Genomic DNA, 22,417 nt, shown 5'->3' with positions numbered 1-22,417 from the left:
GGTTAAGCTGCGAGTTGGTCCTTGCCTCAGGGTTATACTCTTGGCTGAGTGGGGACTTGAAGCAACCCTAGTGCAGCACTCTGACCACTACACCATAAAACCACCAGTTCTGTTTTATTGCATAATGTTAGTCAGAACATGAATGGGTAAACGTTGAATTTGCTGGGTCACATTCTACAGACATTTTTTTTAGCCAGCCAGCCAGCCATCCTTTTATTCTTTCTACAGGGAAGATAACTGAGAAAGGACTGTGCTTTTTTGCTTTCCAACCTTATTTGCCTTTTCATTAAAAACAGTTGAGTACAGCTAAGCTTTGATGTTATTTAAATCAGTTAATACTCATGATACTTTTGTGGTCAATTTCTGCAGAAAGTTAGCTGTTCTGTTTTGCCAATGATCTAGCATGGTATTTTTCCTGACCTTTTTTGGTATGTTCAGAATTTGCATATGGGCAGTGTGAGACTTTTTCCTTGTGTGGAGCGCTTTGTTGAGGCATTTTATTAAAATAAATAAATCAGAAATTGATTTGTTCTGCACAGTCCACAAAGGGCCAGTTTCCCAAACTCTTAACACATGTAAATAGTGATGAAAAATGCTTGGCTCTGGATTTTGGTACAAGCTGCTTTTTATCCTCCATTAAGCTTTTGACTGAAATGGAGTCACTGGCCCTCATAATAAGTTGATTCAGTAGAAACAGATTTCAACAGTTCCGGCTTTGTTTCACAAGACCCTACAAAGAAAGCTTCCTGCTTGTGGGCTTCATCCCCCTGTTTATCATGAGGAACATGGACCTTATCGAAATGAATCTTAGGCCTAACCCAGCAGGATTCAGCCTTAACATTCTTTGAGACTGTAAATACTTCTTTATATGAAGGCCGTATCACTCAGTTTAGACCAACTAGTTTTGGCTTTAACCTGCAATGGAGAACCTGTGAACTTTTAGATGTTGCTGCCCCATGAGTCCCAGAGGTCAGGGATGATAGGAACTGTTGTTCTAATCCAACAACATTTGGTGGTCTGCAGGTTTCCTGTCCCAGCCATACTGTTGTAAGCATACAGACACACATCTTCCCCTCTTCCAGCACATAGGCCTATATTTCCAAATACGTTGATTTTCTCATTTCATTAAAAGATTATGAAAGCAGTTGTTTGTATAGTATGAAGCACGGCTCTGAGTGCTACCATGCACTAAAGAGTGTGTGTGGCCGGGGGTGGGGGGGGTAGAGTATTCTCTAACTGCCATTCCAATGCCCTACCTAAAACTGATGAGGCAAAGCTATGCAGGGGCTGGTACACAGTGTTTGGATCTAGGCAGCCAAGATTTGAAGGCCTGCTTGACTTTGTTACTCACTGTGTGTCCTTGGGCAAATTAACAGTGATCCAGCCTAATTTATCTCTAGGTATTATGAAGAAAATGACTTTGAAGGACCTATATGGGCAAGATTAAGGAAGGAGGGGTTAGGGTCACTGCAGATGAAAACAGGCAACGTTGTTTTCCATACTGTACATTTAGCATTCTTCCCCTCTTTTTCCTCTCTTTTTCACAGAGAACGCAGGTTCTTTGAAAGTTCTCTTTGGGACACCAGAGTTTGTGGCTCCAGAAGTTATAAATTATGAGCCTATAGGGTATGCTACTGACATGTGGAGCATTGGAGTCATCTGCTACATCTTGTAAGTAATCTGCTAAACTAAATCACAAATCCCACTAATGTAAACATTTCATATATACATTCCTTCCTTGTATTCTAGACTTTCCTTATATGTTGCAACTAATATGGGAATATCCAGAAAGGCTACTTCAAGCTAGGGAGAGTCCCCATGCACCCCTCTTCTTCTTCAGTACACACACCCCAGAATTTATAAACTCAGTTATTTAGATAATGGAACTATTAACATGTTAATGTCCTATTTATGAACCCAGGGATGTTAAATATTATTTTATTCTAGTCACAGTGCTTGCTTCAGGTTATTAAGAGTTTTTTAAAAATCCAAGGGGATAAAAATCACTAGCGATCCATAAAGCCAAATTATTTGTTCTCTCCTTTTGTAGATGAGTTCTTTCTGCACTAGCTGCAACTCCAAAATAAGGGAAGGGCAGGAAGAATTCCAGGTGGGGGCAGGGGAGAAGAGAGACTTCACTAGGATTTGAGAGAACCTGGCAGTACCTCAGCCCTTGCCCCCGCCCCCCACAAGCAGGGTGGAATTGCTTAGGAACTGAAATTACCTGTGTGTTCTTAGGGTGGGAGGATTGCTCCCACACTACTCCTATTGGATGCGCCACATCCTCTGAATTTGGATAGTTAGGGGTAAACACATTGGATGGTGCCCTAAGTATATTAGCTTCATAGCTTCTTAATTCAATTCTTCATAGCTGTTTACATTTTCATCTATGTCTTGCTCTGTGTTACAGGCTTTTCCATTTCCTGTTAGCATTTTATTATTAGATTTTTTTTACTTTCCTGTTTTCTTTCAGTATCCCTATTTGTGTTTCACTGCATATTTTTCTATTTTCTGATAAAGAATGCAAATTTTCTCCTACTTTTTTTAAAGTTCCCTCATGTTGTGCATTTAAGTACTTTTTCTAATAATGTGCTCTCGTTCCGTTTCTCTGTTTCTATGTTCTCTCTTCCCTCCCTCCCCTCTGTTTCTCTTCGTTTATGTTGGTGTTAGATTTTTACCACCTTTCTAGTACTGTTGCTTTCAAATTTATTAAGTCTTTCCAAATGACTTAATCTTTTTATATATGCTGTTAAGATGCTCCAAGGGCCCTTTTCAGGCTGAAAATATAAAATAAACCAATCATTCCTTATGGAAAATCTTTACATAATAAGGCAAAATAATTCTTTTTTTTAATTGTTCTTGAAGTTATATTTTCAATTGTTTGCAGGCTGCCATGGAAGTAAATTATTTATTAGATGAATTTTGAATGTTATATACATTTTATTAATCTTTCCATTGGCTTTCAGTTACTTAATTACTCTTATTTAGTCTTCTGTAATTAGTCTTTCTTGGCTTTGCATTACATCTGAATAAAAATACATATGCCTGTTAGAAGAGAAGAAGCATTTCCATTGGTGATGCTAATGGAGGAAGGACTTGTTTGTTTATTGCTTTGTTTATTCATTTCATTTTTAAGCTGCCTAAAAGCCAAGGTTGTCTGGGTGATTAACAAGGATCCCAAAAATGGGGAAGCAATTGTCATCTAGGAAAAACAATAATATTGAGAGATCTCTTTGATTTTTACAGTCAGGAGAATGGTGATAAGGAGAATCCAAAGTAGAATAGCAACTCAGTTTTTCAAATAGGTTCATCACTTGCTTTCCATGGATCAGTGTGGTTATATGGAAGGAAAAGGATATATTCACAATGAACTCACTGAAAATAAGGCAAAGTAGGGGCTGTTTCTGAAGTCTTATCAGTTAAAATGCTTTGCTTCAAATGGTGGACTAGGACAGACACAAATCAGTTCTAATGTTGGTATTTCGGACTACTCTCTGATGGCCTCCAGTCTTCACAGTTCAGATGAGAAGAATTATTTTAATTTAATTTACCCTGTGTTGTGTCCCTTCACATCAACAGCTGTCACATGAAACCTATTTTGCTTAGCTGACTTGCTGACAGGATAGTTCTAAGGCAGGAGTGGGCAACGGTGGGCCAATTCCCTCCCAGAGCTCCTACATGGGCACAGAAATAAATAAAATAATGGGTGTGGGGGGGTATGTGCATAAGTAGTACTTAAAGCAGTTTTTCAGAGCACTCCAGGGATTAATAGTAGCTTGTTTCCCATTTCAAGTTGACCCTTTAGATGTTCTGTAGCTACTACAGATTTTTTTAAAAACTCCCCTTTTGCCAGTTTGGGGGACAACAGGCAAACATCGCATGCTGCTGTCCTAAGGGAAGAGGGGCCAGCCTTTCTCTGAACATTCTTGCCTCTCTGTGCTACATACATTGTAAACTGGAAGCACAGGAATATACCATCCAGACAGGTTCAATGGCACTCGGAGCACCATATTGCAAGTGTGAAGAATTGTCAAGTGGTGCAGATAATTTGGTCTACCATGTTCTTCCTTCCTTAGGGTAGGGGATTGCTTCTGGATTTCACCCTTCCACTGTTGAAAGGAAAAATAGCTTTCTTCTGCCCCTCTAAAAATGGAAGCTGTAAGAGGCTCCTGAACTATGCCTTAGGTTGCCCTGCCAAGCATCCTCTTGGCCTTAAGTAGCTGGAAAAATCTTTCCAGTAAACAACTCGGTGTTAGTTGCACAAGTAACTGTGCAGCTTCAACTCCAAATTATTCTTTCCTTGGCAGATGCTGCTCATCTATGTCACTTTCATGCGAGCACGGCAGAAAGGTTTCCATAATTTGTCAAAAATATTGCTCCATTATTACTCTACATGGCTATAAAATAAAACTAAAATCAGACAACTGGGTCAGGAAGATCTGTGGTGAAGATGGAGACATTCTAGAGATAAATTTTAAGCATGCCAGTAATCTTCCTGCCTGCACTCCCTGTTCTTCATCTTCCAGTTTAAAAATGTAACCACAGAACATTGTTTTCTCTTAGAACTATTTTCAAGGCATTTGTGTCTTATGATATGGGAGAGCTATTGTGGCCTTTCAGACTGATGGTTGGCTCCAACTGGATGTCCTTGGTTATACACTTTTGACACAGAATGAAGAACTGTGTTTATTTTATTAAAACCTATCTTTCCTTTTAAAAATTGCTTTAGGTGGTTTACACAGAGTAAAGTGACGTAACATGGTAAATAGAATAAAATTACTAATTTTAGGAAGGTAAAATAGTTTGAATAAAATTCAGCAAACTTAGAAACCTTGCAGGTCAAATACCTGTTGAACATGAAAAGTATTTTCACAATGCTAGAAGATAACCAAAGAACAGGCAAGGAGGGACTTCCATCGGCAAAGCGACTTGAAGCCTAGCCATAGCCATCAAGAAGCTCTCCTTCTGCATTTCAGCTAAACACAAGTCAGCCCTTGGAGGAAAAATAGCAATCTTTCTTTAATCAGTTGTTTCCTAGTTACCTCACCTTACCCAATTCATGTCTCAGGCCAGGACCTGCTCTAACTTTGTGTTTTGAAGCAAGTAGTCAATTTTAAGCAGTAGTCATAGTCCACTCTTTACTTAAAAGCCAAGTGGTAGCATTAGTGATAGCCATGCTTAGATGAAATGAGAAAGAATGCTGTTTGTTGCCATCCTGCCTAATAATTTTCCCTGTAGGATTCAAGAGCATGATCCTCCTTCTTCCAACGTAAACTGGCCCACTGAAATATATTGCTCAACCAGTTTTGTTTTTCATATTCCCTGAGACCAGCATAGCAACTCTACTGCGTAGGAATCCTACTTAAGCACAGGTGTATATTGTCACAAGAATATATAGCCAGTGTTGAACTTAGGGTCATGATCTTGCCTTTGGCCTCCAGGGAAACATCCATACATTTGATGATCTTTTCTTTGCTTCTCCAAAAAGCAGAACAGAGATTTTTAAGAAATGTGCTTCATAAATTTTATATAACAATGTATATTTAGAAATAATTAATGTGATTAAAATAGAAATTCAATGATTCTTCTATTACCAACTGCAATTATATCCCACTGTTTCTCCTCTTGCGAGGCAGTCAAGGCAGCTTACACAGTTCTACTTCACTTCATTACAAGCATTTTCTTCCCTGTGGTTAGGCTGAGAGTGAGTGACGAATCCAGTGAGCTTCCTGGCCAAGTAGGGATCCCCCAGGTCCTCTGTCCAGCACTCCAGCCACCACACCACACTGGCTGAGTACTGCTACTATTACATGGCCTTTATACGTTTTTCCTCTTTCAAAGAGCCCAGGTATGGCATGTGGCCTGTGTGCCTGAGTGGTGTTCACAGGCAGGCTTTCAAGGCACCTGCTTTTTCTTATCCTTAAACCAGGCTTGGACTGGATAGCCCTTCAAATAGGATAGCCCAGGGATCCTCAAACTTTTTGAACAGGGGGTCAGTTGACAGGTGCTAGTGGTGGCCGCGGGGGGCCCACCGGGAGGAGTGGGCCGGTGTGGGGGCAGGGCTCGCTCACACGAGGCAGGGATGGGGAGGGCACAGAGCGAGGTGCGGGCTTGCTCACGAGATCATTTTCTCCAAGTCCAAAATGACCTCCTCATAAGCAAGCCGCTGCTGGGCACGCCCATGGCAAGATGCCAGCTTGCTCGCGAGATCATTTTCTTCAGTCGAGTCCAAAACAATCTCTGTGAGCAGTGGAGTGGCACCAACTTGCTCACGAGGAGAGTGTTTTCTCCAAGCCTTTCCAAAATGACCTACTCATGAGCAAGCTGTGCACGTGCCCAGCGAGTGCAAAACGTGTGGTGCGGGCCGCTTAAAAGGGCATGGCGGGCCGGATCCGGCCCGTGGGCCTTAGTTTGAGGACCCATGGGATAGCCCTTCTGTTCTCTGTTCAGTGGAACACACAGCACTCTTGGTTGATCTGGGTTCAAATTGTTATGTGCCATCAAGTCATCTCCACTTACAGCAACCCCTTGAATGAAAGCTCTCCAAAATGTCCAGACCTATGATAGTTCTGCTCAGCTCTTCTAAATTCAAGGCTGTGACTTCCTTTATGAATTGAACTCACTTTGTATTTGCCCTTTCTTTTCTTCTTCTGCCTTTCACTTTCCTTAACATGATTGTCTTCTCCAAGGACTTTTGCCTTCCCATGATGTGCCCAAATTATGACAGCCCCTGTTTTGTTACTTTTGCTACTGGGGAAAGCTTTGGTTTGATCTGATCGAAGGTTTACTTGTCTTTTGGTCAGTCCAGAGTATTAGCAAAGCTCTCCTCCAGCACCACATTTCAAATGCATCGATTTCTTCCTGTCAGCTTTCTTTGCTGTCAAGCTTTTACATCCACAGTGACTGGCAATATAATAGTGTGGATGATTCTGCCCTTGGCCCTACAGTGATCCATGCATTTGATTATCTTTTCTAGTTCTTTTGTTGTTATCCTTACGAGTCTCAGTGTTCAGATTGGATGAACACTACTCTTCCTCAGATTATGCATATATCTGCCATTGTTATAGCATATATTTATTTTGTCTGTGTTCTAAATTCTTACTTTCTGCTCTACTGAATGTACAAGTAGACTATGTGGAACTTGAATTTGATGTTCGTGATATTTTCTTTTCAGATTGTTCCAGTTTACTGGTTCCATCTAGTGGCTGTATCATACAATTACTGTTCCTGTCCAGCAGTTTGACAGAATTCAAAAGCAAAAATGAATATAGGGGATACTCAGCACATTGTTTTTTCTTCCTGTATCCCTACAATACCTGGATGTAGGAAATAAAGGAAGAAATGGTCTCTAGCATGATATACACATACTACCTTCTTGTAACAGACTTTTCCTACACGCTTAAATTGGTTTCAGAATGCCTTCTTGAATGGAATGTTTGGTTGACTATTTCTGTTAATATCTGAATATTAACAGAACTGTTCTGTTCTGTTAGTTCTGACTAGTTCTGAAATATTCTTGTAGCTTTAGTTTAGTATGTATAGAAACTGTAAGCGTGTTGATTTACAGATAATGCATACCTTTCCCACATAGGATATTAATTCTTACTGTTTTTATTTTAACCTGCAGGGTCAGTGGACTTTCTCCTTTCATGGGTGACAACGACAATGAAACCTTAGCCAATGTTACCTCTGCAACCTGGGATTTTGATGATGAAGCTTTTGATGAGATCTCAGATGATGCCAAGGACTTCATCAGCAATCTTCTAAAAAAAGATATGAAGTAAAGATGTCTTACGATGTCGTGCATGTTGCCATTGAGCTAAATGCATAATAGCTGCCCACTCAGAATGACTTCTTATTCACAAGCATCTCTGGGCATATGTTCATAAAGATCTCAATATTATGATAGTACTGAACCTATGAAATTCAGCCAATATATACCATATTTAATAAATTCAGGTCCAAGGTCCTTCAAATTGCTACATTCCTGACATATGAATGATTACGGTGAAATCATACTTTAATCTATAAAGCTATAGTGGCTTTAAATTGTCCATATAAATAGAATTAATTACTGTTAGTAATCCATGTTGCCCACTCACTATCACATAAGCTTTGCAAGAATAGGCATGTTGATTTGGAGAACAGTGTTATGTACAGTTTAAAACTTAAGAACATATAATTCAGTAAATTTGGGCATTTTGCTATCTCACCTTCACAGTTCAATTATCTTTACCTCTTTCTTCTTGCAGATTTTAGCTTAATGTATCCGTTAGTGTGCTAGGCAAACATTTAAATAGGAAATGTTGATCTCAGTGTGCATTATTATTTTTATGCATATGGGTTCCCATTGATTAAATGTGATTTTATCACAAGTATTTCATGAATTAACAATCCTGAACAGATTTCCCTCCCTGGGCAGAAGGAAGCTATTTCAAAAAAGTGACCTTCATGGGTGGTTGCATGCAATGTCTTCGTGCAGAGTTCCATTTCATTCTGCTACTGATCAAAACATTCACAGCAAAGTTCATAATTCAAGAGTCATCCCTTCTTCCCAGGACTAGAATTTGTGGCATAGATGCTATGCTATGCTCTCTGAGTAAAAGTTTGAAAGGTTTCAGGTATATTTTTCGCAAAGAATGCCTTCTTTGTGTCTGTCTGCCAATTTTACTGAGCATACCAGATTGCAACTGCATCTGTAGGCATTCTAATGATCTAGGTGGAGATATTAGAAAGCCTATAGAAACTAGTTAAAATTAGGGTGGTGAGGAATCCTATACAGGCTCTGGTTTGCCATTTCTGTGCTGGTGCCAATTCACTGTGGTATGAGTAGAGACATCTTGCAGAGTCTTCTTCTAAGATGGGTCATAATTCACAATTAAAAAATCCATATGTCAGATAATTGCACAGAACAATGCCATTTTTGGTTTCCAGTTTTCACAAATCACACTAATCCAGCTTGCATATTTTTTAATGCAAAAACTGCAGCCCTTCTTAGAAACGGAAGTTTAGGAAGAAAGCCTGACTTGGCCATCTTCTAACTGGAAGCAGGTGGGAAATCTGTCTCAGCCAGATTTCCTAGCATCGCCATAACCTTAGATGACATAAAAGCAAGTGCATTGAAACTTTGTCTTTATTCTTCTTCACAGGGACCGCTTAGATTGTACCAAATGCCTCCAACATCCTTGGCTGCAAAAAGACACCAAAACCATGCAAGCCAAAAAGCTGTCCAAAGATAGAATGAAAAAGTACATGGCTAGAAGAAAATGGCAGGTAATACAGTGGACAAGAACATGTGCTGCAGAATCCCGACTTCCACTTCTGAAGTTCATGATTTCAGGGGTGGGAGGGACTAGAAAGATAATTGATTATAAAGATGGCACATCCTTGCAAAAAGCAATTTCAGGATGTGGGCGAGTTGCCAAGTACAAACATGTAGACTGAATTAAAGTAGCTTAATACGTTTGTTTGTTTGCATGTTTGAAATGTGTATCATGTGTGCAAGTTGTGAGAAAGATCTCCTGAGTTATTAGTGGAGGTATTGAGAGATTTTTCTCTAGGTTGGCTTAAGCAAAAGAAGACTGAAGAATATTCTGTGATTTTACTTAAGACATCAAAAGAAAGCAAGAGGGGAAGGGCAAGACCCATATTATGCTATTCTGAAATATGGGTGAAATGGTTTTCTAAGATTTTTGCTGGCCCTCCATGCCTGTCCATTTTTGTCCATTGCTTGCCTTTATTCTTGCTCCTTAAATGGAAATGCTACTTTTACTTTGCAGAAAACAGGAAATGCTGTCCGTGCCATAGGAAGACTATCTTCTATGGCAATGATTTCTGGCCTGAGTGGAAGAAAGTCCTCTTCAGGCTCACCAACCAGTCCTGTTAATGCAGAAAAGATGGAACCTGAAGGTATGAGAATTTTGATATAGTCTAAAAATGTAGCAGTGCACAACAGGTGCATGGTCCCAATCAGATGGCCACATCTGGAAGGTAGTTTTCTGCAGTCTTTCTCCCATTGTAAAATTCTACCCTGAGGCTTAGGTTCTGGTAATAACAACTTTAAGCCAAAATATGCTGGTATTTCTTACATTGTTTGCAATGTTGGCCTCACCCTTTTGTGTTCAGCTTTGCCCACCATTGGAATATGGTCCTATAGTCGTTGGAACTAAATGTGGCCTTCAGCTGGAAGTGGTTTCCCACTACTGTGTCCCACTATGACTCTGTGCTATTGTTAACAACACAAACAGATGTCCGTGGTTTCTATAGTGTTACTGGAATCTACAGGGAGATTTTGTCCATTATTATGCAAACTTTGGCAGAGCAATTCTCTTCCAAGGTTAACATTTTTTTTTTTTTACTTCCCCTAGATGAAGCTGCCAACACTCTCCTGGAACCTGTTGATGAAGAAAGGTCCCATGTCAAACCATATTTCTCTAAAACTATTCAAGATATAGAAGTTGTAGAAGGCAGTGCTGCTAGATTTGACTGCAAAATTGAAGGTACTTCAGAAGGTTGGGTGACACTTGTTCAGTTAGCTTGAGAGAGCTGCGGTGAAGAAGGAGGCATGGTGCATCGCAGGTTCATCACAATTTGTGTTTGCTTTGCACATTAGAACCCCTAGCTTCACACTTCTGTACATTTATGGATAATAGATATGTTGAGTAAGCATAATGATACTCTAAAGACATACCTGTTAGTGTTTAATTCTACATATGTCTACTCAGAAGTAAGATCCACTGAGTTCCATCAAGCTTATTCCAAGGTAAGTGGGTAGATTGCAGGCTGAATCTAAGATCATACATATGTTTTATGGTTCAGAATCTAATGAAAGTATCCAGTGTACTTTTACCACTAAAAGGGAATAACACCTTCCAATAAATATGTATTATTTAAAATAACTGAACTTTCAAAGCATCTGAACACAAAACTAAATGTGCCAAGTGCAGGGCAGTATGTGCAACCCAAACTGATCATATGTAAGGCTACTCTACCTGTCCCAGTCTGACTTCAGTTGAAATGGTAAAAATGCTTAAAATTAAAGGCTGATTCACATGGCTGTTGTATGTACACAGAGCGAACTATGCAGAATGTGAGGGTAGTCAGAGTGATGCTACAGCAGGAGTGGCCAATAGCTGGAATAGAATTTGTGAAATACTCTCCACTCCTGCAGTAGTTAGTGTGATGATGATGGGGGGGTGGGGTGTTAGGTAAGGAGGGAAGTGCTAACCCTCTCTGCCCCTGTGCCCCCCTGAAATCAGGCCCCACTGTGCAGCAGTGGTGCTTGAAATAAGTTTCCTATTGAGGCCAACAGGAAGCTTGTTCAAGGCTAATTGTTGGAGGGTATATGGATATAGTGTCCTCATGGCTGCATGTTCCTTTTGGGAGAGTACATGGCTTTGGCCTCACCCAATGTCATTCCCTTCCTAGCACTAGCATTTAGTCCCTGGAAGGTTACTATCAGAATGAGAAAGATTTCCCACCCCTTCACCACATACTAAAGATGTGATGTCCTAGATCAGCCTTCACCAACCTTGTGCCATCCAGACACGTTTGAACTGTGACACTCAGAATTCCCAGTCAGTAGCGTTGCTGGATGGGAGTTTTGGGAGTTGTGGCCCCAAATTTATTTATTTATTTATTTAAAATATTTATATGCCATCCTGTTGCAAAAAGCCTCAGGACGGCTTACAGCAGAAAATATAAATAAATTCCCGACCCACAGTGGCTGCAGTTAAAAACATAGAAAAGACAATATTAAAACTTATTAAAATATTGCTAGAATAAAAAGGTCTTAACCTGGCGCCGAAAAACAAATAACGACGGCGCCAGAAGGACCTCTCTGGGGACCGCATTCCATAGATGGGGTGCCACCATAGAGAAAGCCCTCCTCAGGGTACTTTGCCTCCTAATATCTTTCATGGAGGGTTCTTGGAGGAGAGCCTCTGCTGCCGATCTGAAGGGGTGGGAAGGCAAATATGGAAGAAGGCATTCCTTCAGGTATCCAGGTTCCAAGCTGTTAAGGGCTTTATAGGTAATAACTAGCACCTTGAATTGAGCCAGGACTTCGATGGGAAGCCAGTGAAGCTGGTAGAGGACTGGGGTTATGTGAGAATAACGCCCACTCCCCGTCAGCAACCTGGCTGCTCTGTTTTGCACCATTTGAAGTATCCAGACTGTCTTCAGGGGCAGCCCCACGTAGAGCACGTTACAGAAATCCAATCAGGAAGTAACCAGTGCATGTGTCACTGTTGCTAGGCAGTCTTCCTCCAGGTAGGGACGCAGCTGATAGATTAGCCGAAGCTGAAGGAAAGTGTTCCTTGCCACCGCAGTCACTTGAGCTTCCAAGGACAGCTCCAGGTCGAGGAGCACTCCCAAGCTTCGGACCCTGTCCTTTAGAGGGAGTGCAACCCCATCCAGGGCAAGGTCCAGGCCACCTACCCAGGAGCTCGATCCATCCACCAACAGGACTTCCATCTTGTCTGGATTGAGTTTCAGTTTATTGGCTCTCATCCAGCCCATTACCTCGGCCAGGCACCAGTTCAGTACAGCCACTGCCTCACCTGGAACAGTTGAAAAAGAGAGGTAGAGCTGGGTGTCATCAGCATACTGATGGTTCCGCAGCCCAAACCTCCTGATGACCTCTCCCAGCGGTTTCATGTAGCTGTTGAATAGCAAGGGGGACAAGATGGAACCCTGCGGTACTCCACAGCATAACTGCCATGGTGCAGAGCCAAAGTCCCCCAGCACCACCTTCTGGAATCGGCCGTCGAGGTAGGAGCGGAACCACTGCCAAGCAGTGCCTCCTACTCCCAATCCTGCCAGCCTATCCAGAAGGATACCATGGTCGATGGTATCAAAAGCCGCTGAGAGGTCCAGGAGGACCAACAGGGACGCACTCCCCGTCTCTCTTCCTACAGGGCGACCAAGGCAGATTCAGTACCAAACCCGGGTCTGAAGCCGGACTGAAATGGGTCCAGATAATCAGTTTCATCCAAGAGTGCTTGGACTTGTCCCGCCACCACCCATTCCAACACCTTGCCCAAAAACGGGGTGTTGGCCACCGGTCTATAATTGGTGGCCATCTCTGGATCCAGGGACGCCTTCTTTAGGACAGGCCTGATTACCGCCTCCTTTAAAGGAGCGGACACCCAGCCGTCCCTCAGAGAGACGTTAATCACTTCCAGGACCCAGGCACCAATCCTGTGTTTGGCTTTGGTCAGCAGCCACAACGGGCAAGGGTCAAGTAAGCAGATGGTGGGACGTACTTGCCTAAGCACCTTGTCCACATCATCGGGCTGCATTAACTGAAATTCATCTATTAATACCTGACCAGATGGAGTCATTGGCATCTCCCCTAAAGGATCTGAATCACTTGTGGAGTCCAGCTTGTGACGAATCTAAGTGATTTTCTCCTTAAAGTGCTGGGCAAAGTTGTCACAGTGGGCCATTGAAGGTGGTACAGGATTTTTCTTAGGGCCAGGATGTATCAGCCCATGTACCACTTGAAAGAGCTCCACTGGACGGCACTGTGACGAGGCAATGGAAGTGGAGAAGAACTACTTCTTCGCCGCCCTCACTGCCACAGCATAGGCTCAATAATGAGCACGTAAGCGTGTTTGGTCAGATTCATCCCGTGATTTCCTCCACCTACGCTCTAGATGTCTCCCAACCTGCTTCATCGCTCTTAATTCAGATGTGTACCATGGAGATGGATGGGCTCTACCGGGCAGGAGAGGATGCTTAGGAGCAATCATGTCAATAGCTCTGGCCATTTCCCCATTCCACAGTTCAACCAGAGCATCAACAGGAGAGCCAGCTTTATCAACTGGAAAATCCTCCAGAGCCTTCAGGAATTTATCTGGATCCCTCCGGCTTCGAGGGCAGACCAACACAATAGGGTCCGCACCCTTACAGGGGGAAAGGCCGGCATCGAGCTCAAACCTCACGAGGAAGTGATCTGACCGTGACAAGGGAGTCAGACACAAATTCCTCACCCTCAGATCACCTTCTTTCTGCCCAATCGAGAAAACCAGGTCCAGCGTGTGTCCATGTTCATGGGTCGGGCCTATGACATGCTGAGGCAGCCCCATGGCCGTCATGGAGGTCATGAAGTCCTGAGCCACCCCAGTCAGAACAGTCTTGTCAAGGAGATTGAAGTCCCCCAGGACCAACATCCTGGGGGTCTTCAACACCAGGTCCGAGACGATCTCCGTCAGCTCAGGCAGGGAGTCTGATGGGCAGAAGGGTGCATGGTACACCAGCAGAATCCCCAATCTGTCTTGGTTGCCCAACGCCAGGTATAAGCACTCTAGACCTGGCCTCGAGAGGACAGGAAGCCCCACAAGGGAAATAGAAGCTCGATAAATTAAAGTGACCCCCCTCCCCTCCCTTCCCCTCTGGGCATGGCTGGTGCTGGACCAGATACCCGGGCAGGCACAGTTGAGAGATAGATACATCCCCCACTGTCTCGCCCAGGTCTCTGTAATGCAAGCCAGGTCGGCTCCCTCATCCATAATTAAATCGTGGATGAGGGATGTTTTTGTTATGGACCAACCTGGCATTGAGCAGCAGCACCGTCAGGCCTGAGGGACGGTTGAAAAGCTTACCTGAAACCTTCTGGTTGGGGGAATAACGAGGAGGAACAGGTGTCAACCATCTGTCCCTCCTTCTATTCCAACCTGTTAAACCCCCAATGCCATATCGACCATTGCTCAACGCCACCCTGATAGTGACAGCCACGCGCTCCCCAGGCAACCCCATAGTATCAGCCAAGTGTGAAGCCATTAAAAACCAATCCAATAAAATACAATTAAAACCCTCCAACCCTCCCATTACAAAACACGGATACACATGCCCAGGGTTCCTGGCCAGCCCAACCCCGCACAGCCCCGAATGGCCCCAAACAGCAACGATGTCCTGAGGCCGCTGGCTGCAGCCAGCGAGTTAAGCCAGTGGCCCCTCCCTGTGCCCACCCCCAATCCAGCACAGCTGCCACCCACGCTGGCAGGGGAGGGGGGCAAGGGCGGGCCCAAGGAGAACTCGCCGGCAACGATGGAGGGCCCGCAGGCCAGCAGCGTCCCCCGGTCCCGGGGTGGCCGCTGTCTGTCCGTCGGGCAGCGGTGGCGTCTGCGGGTGGCGGTGGAGAGTGGCCCAGTCCCATGGAGTTTGAAGGCCACCAGGTTGGAGAAGGCTGTACTAGATAAATGTGATTGTCACTCTGAATGTATTGTAGCTACATCCACAGTGTAAGTGCATATTCAAAACCATTCATTGTTTTTACAGTTCTTGCTATGGCAAACAGAGATGAACATATCTACACCTTATAGTGAATCAACTAAGTCTTATAAGGATAAGCACTACCGTATTTTTCCGTCTGTAAGACGCCCCCATGTATAGGATGCCCCCCACTTTTCTTACCAATCTCCAAGTGAGAAAGCTGCTGCCTCGCCACCTCCCCGCACATGCACCTGCTGCCTCCCCGCACGTGTGCCCACAATCATGCCAGTCTCCTCCCCAAGCGCACCCGCGATCGCGCCGGTCTCCCCCTGAGCGTGCCTGTGCCTGCCGCCACCGCCTTTCAACTGGGCTCCTGTTGAAAAAGTTTGAGGACCCCTGGGTTACATGCTTTCTGCAGCATGATGTCAGTTACATGAGGCTCATGATAGGAGGAAACCTGTTAGCTTGTCTCTGCAATCAGAAGTTTCACTCATGAGGCTAGTTTGCAGAGATAAGGTATCGGCAGTTTCGCAACAGCGGATCTCCTCTTGGCTACCCGCGTATAAGACGCCCCTCCATTTTTAGGTAAATATTTTTAAGAAAAAGTATCGTCTTATACATGGAAAAATACGGTAAAATACTTTCAGTGACTTGATTTGTAGCACTTGCTCCTTTTCCCTCTTCTCTCAGGTTACCCTGACCCAGAGGTTATTTGGTACAAAGATGACCAATCAATCAAGGAGTCCCGGCACTTCCAGATAGAGTATGATGAAGATGGCAACTGCTCTTTGACTATTTCTGAAGTTTGTGGGGATGATGATGCCAAATACACCTGCAAGGCAATTAACTGTCTTGGAGAAGCAACTTGTACCGCAGAACTCATTGTGGAAACAATGGGCAAAGAAGGAGAGGAGGAGGAAGAGGAGGAGGAGGAGGAGGAATGAAATAAAGCTAATGGGAGAAAGAGATTTGAAAAACCACCTATTAAAGACTTTAAGAGGCTCATGCAGTATGACATTAGGTCATGGGTTCCTTGGTTTGTTTCATCAGCACAATATGACGACACCGGCTTGTTCTATTTATGGGCATTAACTTGAATTAGCAAGCACTTTAGGTGGCTGTTGTGCTTGGATTTTGTTTAAGTTAAAGCATCAATTGCATAGTCCAACAGTGAATGTGAACACACCCTATGAAGCTAATCTGCAATTTTAAATGGTTGACTATTTGTTGAACTTAACTAATCAGGAGAAGGGGACTGGACAACTGTTCCATCAACTAGTACAGCAACAGTGCAGAACTTGGAGTACTTATGTTTCATTTCTCCTAAACACACTTGCATTTCTGTAAGCCCCTCTGATGTTCCAGTACATCACTGAAACTAAATAAATGCAAGTGTGTTTTGAGAACATGGGGCACAATCTAGCAGCAAGGTTGCCTGCAAAGGGCTCACTGAAAAGACAGGAGCTGTACAAAGTAACTTCCTAGTGGAGTGTATCCTTGAACTCTAAATCTTGGTATATATGCAATTTGGTTGTTCTCTACCCTATTTCTAAGTGAAGACATTTATCCTCCCCACAGCACTTTTCATACTGAAAGTATTATGTATCTTCATTAATTTTTCCTCTGAACATTACGTTTTTAAGTCAAAATGCCTAAGTTTAAGCCAATATAGTTATCACTGGAATAAAAGGAATAAATTTAGCATAAATCGCAAGTTTGACTATTTTATAAATCACAGCCTAAATATAGTTGTCCTGCTATGAAAATTAAAAGCAAATTTCCATTAATTTATTTGTTGCCATAGATGAGCAGTGGATCTTTACTTCCTCTATTGAAAATATTTCTCCATGAGTGCCAACATTTACAACCATATTAACATCAGCAGGAAATAGCCAGGATGTTCACTCTTCAACTGATCACCTGGCACATCCAGGATTTTACACACCCTGACAAACTGTCCAAACTCTTGTTGACATGAATGTGCTGAAATATGACCCTTGCGAGTCAATGACTTATGGCAGTTTCACCATGGACTGATATTGACTGACCAGCTTTTTTCCACAGCTGGTAGGGACAGAAATAGTCATAAAGATCAGCCCTACATTTCTCTTACTTTGTGGCAGATTCCTGCCAGGGCAACTAGACTGAATAAAGAACCTGTTTTGCAACTGTGTTTGCTAGGCTGCAGTAAAATGTGATTGTTTTGAAATGCCTGCTGTTGCAAAACAGTAAACTGTAAAGTCAGTGCGTATGTGGGGCAACTCAGCTTGTGACCTATTTGTGGCTTGGTTTGGTTAGTACAATGATTTTTTTCTTGATGTTTAGCTGGAAACTGGAGTGAACAAGGAAAGTGAGCCTAGATTACATGTTTCTCTACAAGTTCCAAAGAACCACAGATTAGCTCAGTATCTGTGAGACAAATGTCTTAAAGAAAAAAAAAAAAAAGCATAACCAACAGTGAAAGGTAATCTCTTCCTAAAACCAATTAACACCTTCAGATTTATCCACATTGCTTTTCTTTCACAATTAGTTGCAATTCAGAGTTCTGAAACATTATACAAAATCAAATAACAGTATATGTCCACTCTGTGCATCATTCCAGTTGTGTGGCTTTATTCCACTTTGTGCATAAAGTACAAGCATAAGAGCTGACTTTTAAAAAATACACAACAAAGCTTACTTTAGGTCTTCAAAGCAAAACAGGGGAAATTAAATGTATTTTAATACAGATGTATACGGTATCATCTTTAGATTATTTGATTGTAGCTAATCTTATGTTTTCTATATTATTTGCTTGTCTGCCTGTCTGAATACAGCAGCTCAGAATTTCATATATAAAGCTCACTCACAATTGCTGTGGGTTTTTACTGCTTTTGCTGTTTCTTGCTAGGTTGAGGTTGCCAGCATGTCTTCTTAAATGGATATAGAACTTTTGTTATATTAAAACACAATAATTGCCAGATTGCCACACAATTCTTAAAAGAAAATGTTTTAGCATTAATTACTGCAAACAAAGCATTTTCTCACATGTTTTTAATGTGTTAAAACAATGGGTGTATTTTTTTTTTGTATACCTTAATTAAAATATGCTGATGTTTTCCAGGTTTCTTGAAAGATGAGATCTGCAAGATTTGAGAACACTACAGCTGTAGTTACTCATGATTTCTCAATAAACAACTACCACAAGGCATGCTAGCATGAATTCTAGTTTGTTTAGTTCTATTCAGCAATTTTGTTTCTTCTAAGGCGGGTCTCACACTCGCGGCCCGCGGGCCAATTGCCGGGACGGCGGGGCATGGGGGAGGGGCCCTGCGGCCTTCAAAGCACTGGCGGCGCCCGGGCCGGCCTCCGGATGAGCGGCCCACCACCACCACGGTGGTGGAAGGCTTGATGCGGCCCAGCCTCACCCAGACTCTACTTCCAGCGGCCCCCAGGTAAGTTGAGTTTGAGACCCCTGTTCTAAGGCAACATTGCTTTAGGTTACACCTCCCTAATAATTCTTCTTCATGCGACGCTAAACACATGGCTTCCACAAAATATTTTCTAATGTGCAACTATATCCTTTTTTGTATCCCAACATGTGTCCTGCATCCACTCATATGAACTATCTAAAAGCCTCTTCTGAAAGAACTACTTATGCCAGAAGTTGTATTCAGCTACTGTTTGGCCTTCTGTGGGACTATTTTAACAGACTATTCAACCAGCAATCTCTTAATTCATAGAGTAGTAACAGCACACTCGACCTCACGTGCTCCTGGGAGCAACGGGCTCATGTACCCAAGACCTGCAGCCAGAAGTGTCTGACCAGCTGAATGAGAAGGTATAGTGCTAGGGGTTATGTTATCTAAATCCAAATGGACTGATACAATTAAAACATAATTTTAATAAAAGCTTATATGCCAACTGTCTAAAATTTTATTCATACACTAAGAAATATCTACTCAGCCTGCCAGGAAAGCACTCAGCTGGTGAAAAATATCTGCATTCCATAATTGACAAGAAAGTACAGAAATCCTGCTCCCTTCTCATTTCAGGGGTGGCAAAACTTTTTGAGGGCCAAGTTTTTTCTGGGTTAATCCAAGGGGAACACATCTGGCACTGAGCAGGATTAAAGCCACAAGTGGAGGGGCAGAGTCAGAAGTAGATGAGTCACAACCTTCACTCCATCTTTCTGCCTTTTCTTCTCTCCCTCTCCAGCCTGTGAACTGCAGCTGTAGGAATAGATTGCCTACAGAGAGCTTTTGAAATTTAGCCAAGGGTGGCATGATATAAGGCTGAGGGCTGCAGGTTGCTCACTCTTGTTTCACTGCATGAGAAGGTGCAATGAGAAGTGATGAAACATGACCTCGGGTTCCTTATCAAAACAGGTAATCTGCACTACTGAGCGGTTGGGAGGTAGGCATATATGATGAGCAATTCAAATATGAACAGCAATTTGGTACTCCGTGTCTTGCACTGTTTAACCTATGTCAGTATACAAGCCAGAGAAATGATTTTTTTAAAAATCTGCAAACTTAAAAATGGCAAGACTTGTAGAATCCCTGGGACCTTTTCTTACCTGGGTTGCTTCAGTCCGTGAAAGATCTAAGGCTATTTTTTAAAATCTAGCTATCCATTTACTTTGTTAAAATGGTAGGTAGAAAAATCAATCTAAACATTTTATATAGTTCTGCAACAACATATACACCTGCTTGGATCCATACTTAGTAATACTTTACATTTACTCACTAAAATCAGTACGTTTACACAGATCATTACTGACTGAAATCCCATTGATTTTAATGGGTCTATGCTAAATATAATTACATCTAGATTCAATCCATCATGCATCAACTGCCTATGTATCCAAGTTACTTTCAACTGATATTTCATGATAACCTACTTTAGATGCTTCAGACAAATCAATGTTTCTACACTGCTGATGCCTGTACCCAGATTATTCCATGTCAAAGGAAAGAGGCCAGCTATATTGTTTTCTTCCTGAAAAATCCTAATTCTCATATTCCATTTTTCACATCCTTGTTTATGTTGAGCTTCAAAACATTCTTCCCACTTTTGGAGCACACTACGGCAACATGCAAAATAAAAAAGTTCAGTTTCTCACTTGTACCAATGCATGGCGTTGCTTGCACTAAGAATAAATGGGAAGTGTTAACCTTTCTTAAAGGTTGGAGCAACCTGCTGCTGAGACAGACAATTCTATGAGAGACATAGAATTCTACTTGTAAGAGTAGAATAAAAGTGTTGACTAAAATTATTCATGCTAAATGTTGTTTGTTTCTGATTTGGCAGATAAGACTGCCTAGAGCATACTTCTAAGCTCGGGTTCAAGAAAAAACATGGCAGTGGTTGGACAGAGATTCTAAATCAGAGATACATAGGAAGACACATGAGCAAGCTATCCTGAAATGAACTGAAATGGAACTGAGGAAAGGTTATATTATGGGGATTACCTATTCTTAGTTTAATGGGCCAAGGAAGAACAAGATAGCTGATATTGTCAGTGTAGAGGCAGTACCAGAATGATCTGGAAAAAGAGGCTGAAACAATTTGAAAACACAAGGTTTTGCAGGTTTGCATGTTGGCTGACCTAGGCAGTGGTGTGAAACTGGTTCTGAATGTGGGATCACAGTACAGTGTGTGGCTTGGGGATCACCTTTGCACCATCTTTGTTAACTGAGGTTCAGGTGCCCTTAGTGCTACCAGATGCCTTTTACTGGTGGTCCAGCCATGCTGCTCTCTGCACAAGGATAGCCTGGTTTCAGTACCCTACTGCCTGTTAATCTCTAAACTAGATTACTGAAATGCACTCTGCTTAGGGCAGCCAACAAAGACAGGTTAGAAACTGCAGATTCATAATGAGGCAGCCAGACCCGTAACTCGAACCAGAAAGGTTCCACACACAACATCAATTCTGGCTCACTAGTACTGGCTGTTTATATGCTTCCAAGCTTGATTCAAAGTACTGGTTTTAACCTAAAATGCCTTACATGGTTTGGAATTGCAATGCTTGATGGGATGCCTCTCACCACAAGGTGCCTCAAAAGTCTTCCTCTCCAGATCTTACATAATTCTGCAATGCTTGATGGGATGCCTCTCTCACCACAAGGTGCCTCAAAAGTCTTCAGATCTTACATAATTCTATATGCCTCTATCATATCTTCCCTTAACTTATTTCCAAACTAAGCAAGCTGTTGTAAACTTTCCTTATAGAAGAGTTTCCCCAATCGTGTAATCATTTTAGCTGCTCTCTTCTGCATTTTCTCTAACTCTACAATTTCTGTTATTTGATGCAGTGACCAGAACTGTACACAGTATTCTAAGTCCAGGTATACTATAGATTTGTAGAAAGGCAGTATAATATTAGCAGTTTTATTTTCAATTACATTAAATATTCTCATAGAACTCTGAAAGGTAGGACTGTACTTACCTTTACAGAACTATGTTGAGTTTTTTTCCCAGCAGGACTCATTCATCCATTTGTTTACTAATTCTATTTTAATAATGCTTTCAACTAATTGAGATTTGTTCTGGAACTGCTATCTCACAAGCTACTCTTGATGGACGCACACAAGGAAGGGCTTCTGAAACCCACCTCAAGGTAGATTCCTATGGAGAGAGGTGCACATTGCGATATGTAATTTATAACTTAAGAAATGCACATGGCCATCTAAAGCTGCCCCCCCCATAAAACGATTAGGACCACGGTCTAAATATTTAAATTACCTAGCTGTACCAATGCATATAACAAATCCACATGCAGGTTACCTCAAACTAGACCTTTGTATCGCGTTTTATGTGAAGCTGCTGTTGAAATTTATTTGGAAACTTCAGTTGGTACAGAATGGCGTCAACGAGATCCTGGTGAGAACCAAAAAGTGGGAAGGCCAAACTCAGATTTTGCCATCGAATTTTGGTTTAAATTCTAGGTGCCAGTCTTAACCTTTAACACCCTAAACAGCACGGATGTAGGGCGTTTACCTCTCGGGTTCTTTAGCCGTGCAATCCTCAAGTGCTGCTGCTGGTGGTGGGGGGGGGGGTTACAATTAGAAGGGCTTGCTGAGGTGGCTGATCACAGGAAAGAAAGGTCAGGCCTTTACAGCGTTGCAAATGCACACCTGGTTTTTACGACACTGCTGAGGGGGTTACGTGTTCTCTAGGTGTTGTGCAGGCTCCTTACAACGTTTGAACAGGGACTGTC

The 22,417-nt window shown here is 42.4% G+C and overlaps 1 protein-coding gene across 3 annotated transcripts in view; it reads left to right on the top strand.

The window, feature by feature from the left end:
* MYLK (myosin light chain kinase) overlaps nt 1–18,406 on the top strand; it is a 143,839-nt gene extending 125,433 nt beyond the window's left edge. For 2 of the 3 annotated variants that reach the window (XM_044437943.1, XM_044437946.1), the window contains 6 exons: nt 1,548–1,671; nt 7,628–7,780; nt 9,150–9,273; nt 9,780–9,909; nt 10,368–10,499; nt 15,907–18,406. In XM_044437943.1, the coding sequence (XP_044293878.1) occupies nt 1,548–1,671; nt 7,628–7,780; nt 9,150–9,273; nt 9,780–9,909; nt 10,368–10,499; nt 15,907–16,160 (917 nt within the window). In that variant the 3' untranslated portion in view covers nt 16,161–18,406. The remainder of the gene's footprint in view (nt 1–1,547; nt 1,672–7,627; nt 7,781–9,149; nt 9,274–9,779; nt 9,910–10,367; nt 10,500–15,906) is intronic. The other variant, XM_044437945.1, reaches the window with a different exon arrangement.
* Nucleotides 18,407–22,417: the final 4,011 nt, after the last annotated feature.

Source organism: Varanus komodoensis, unplaced genomic scaffold (genome assembly GCF_004798865.1).
Source record: "Varanus komodoensis strain SLA01 unplaced genomic scaffold, ASM479886v1 scaffold32, whole genome shotgun sequence".
NCBI lineage: Eukaryota > Metazoa > Chordata > Lepidosauria > Squamata > Varanidae > Varanus > Varanus komodoensis.
Note: the sequence above shows the minus strand (reverse complement) of the source record. Positions and strands in the feature narration are given on the sequence as shown.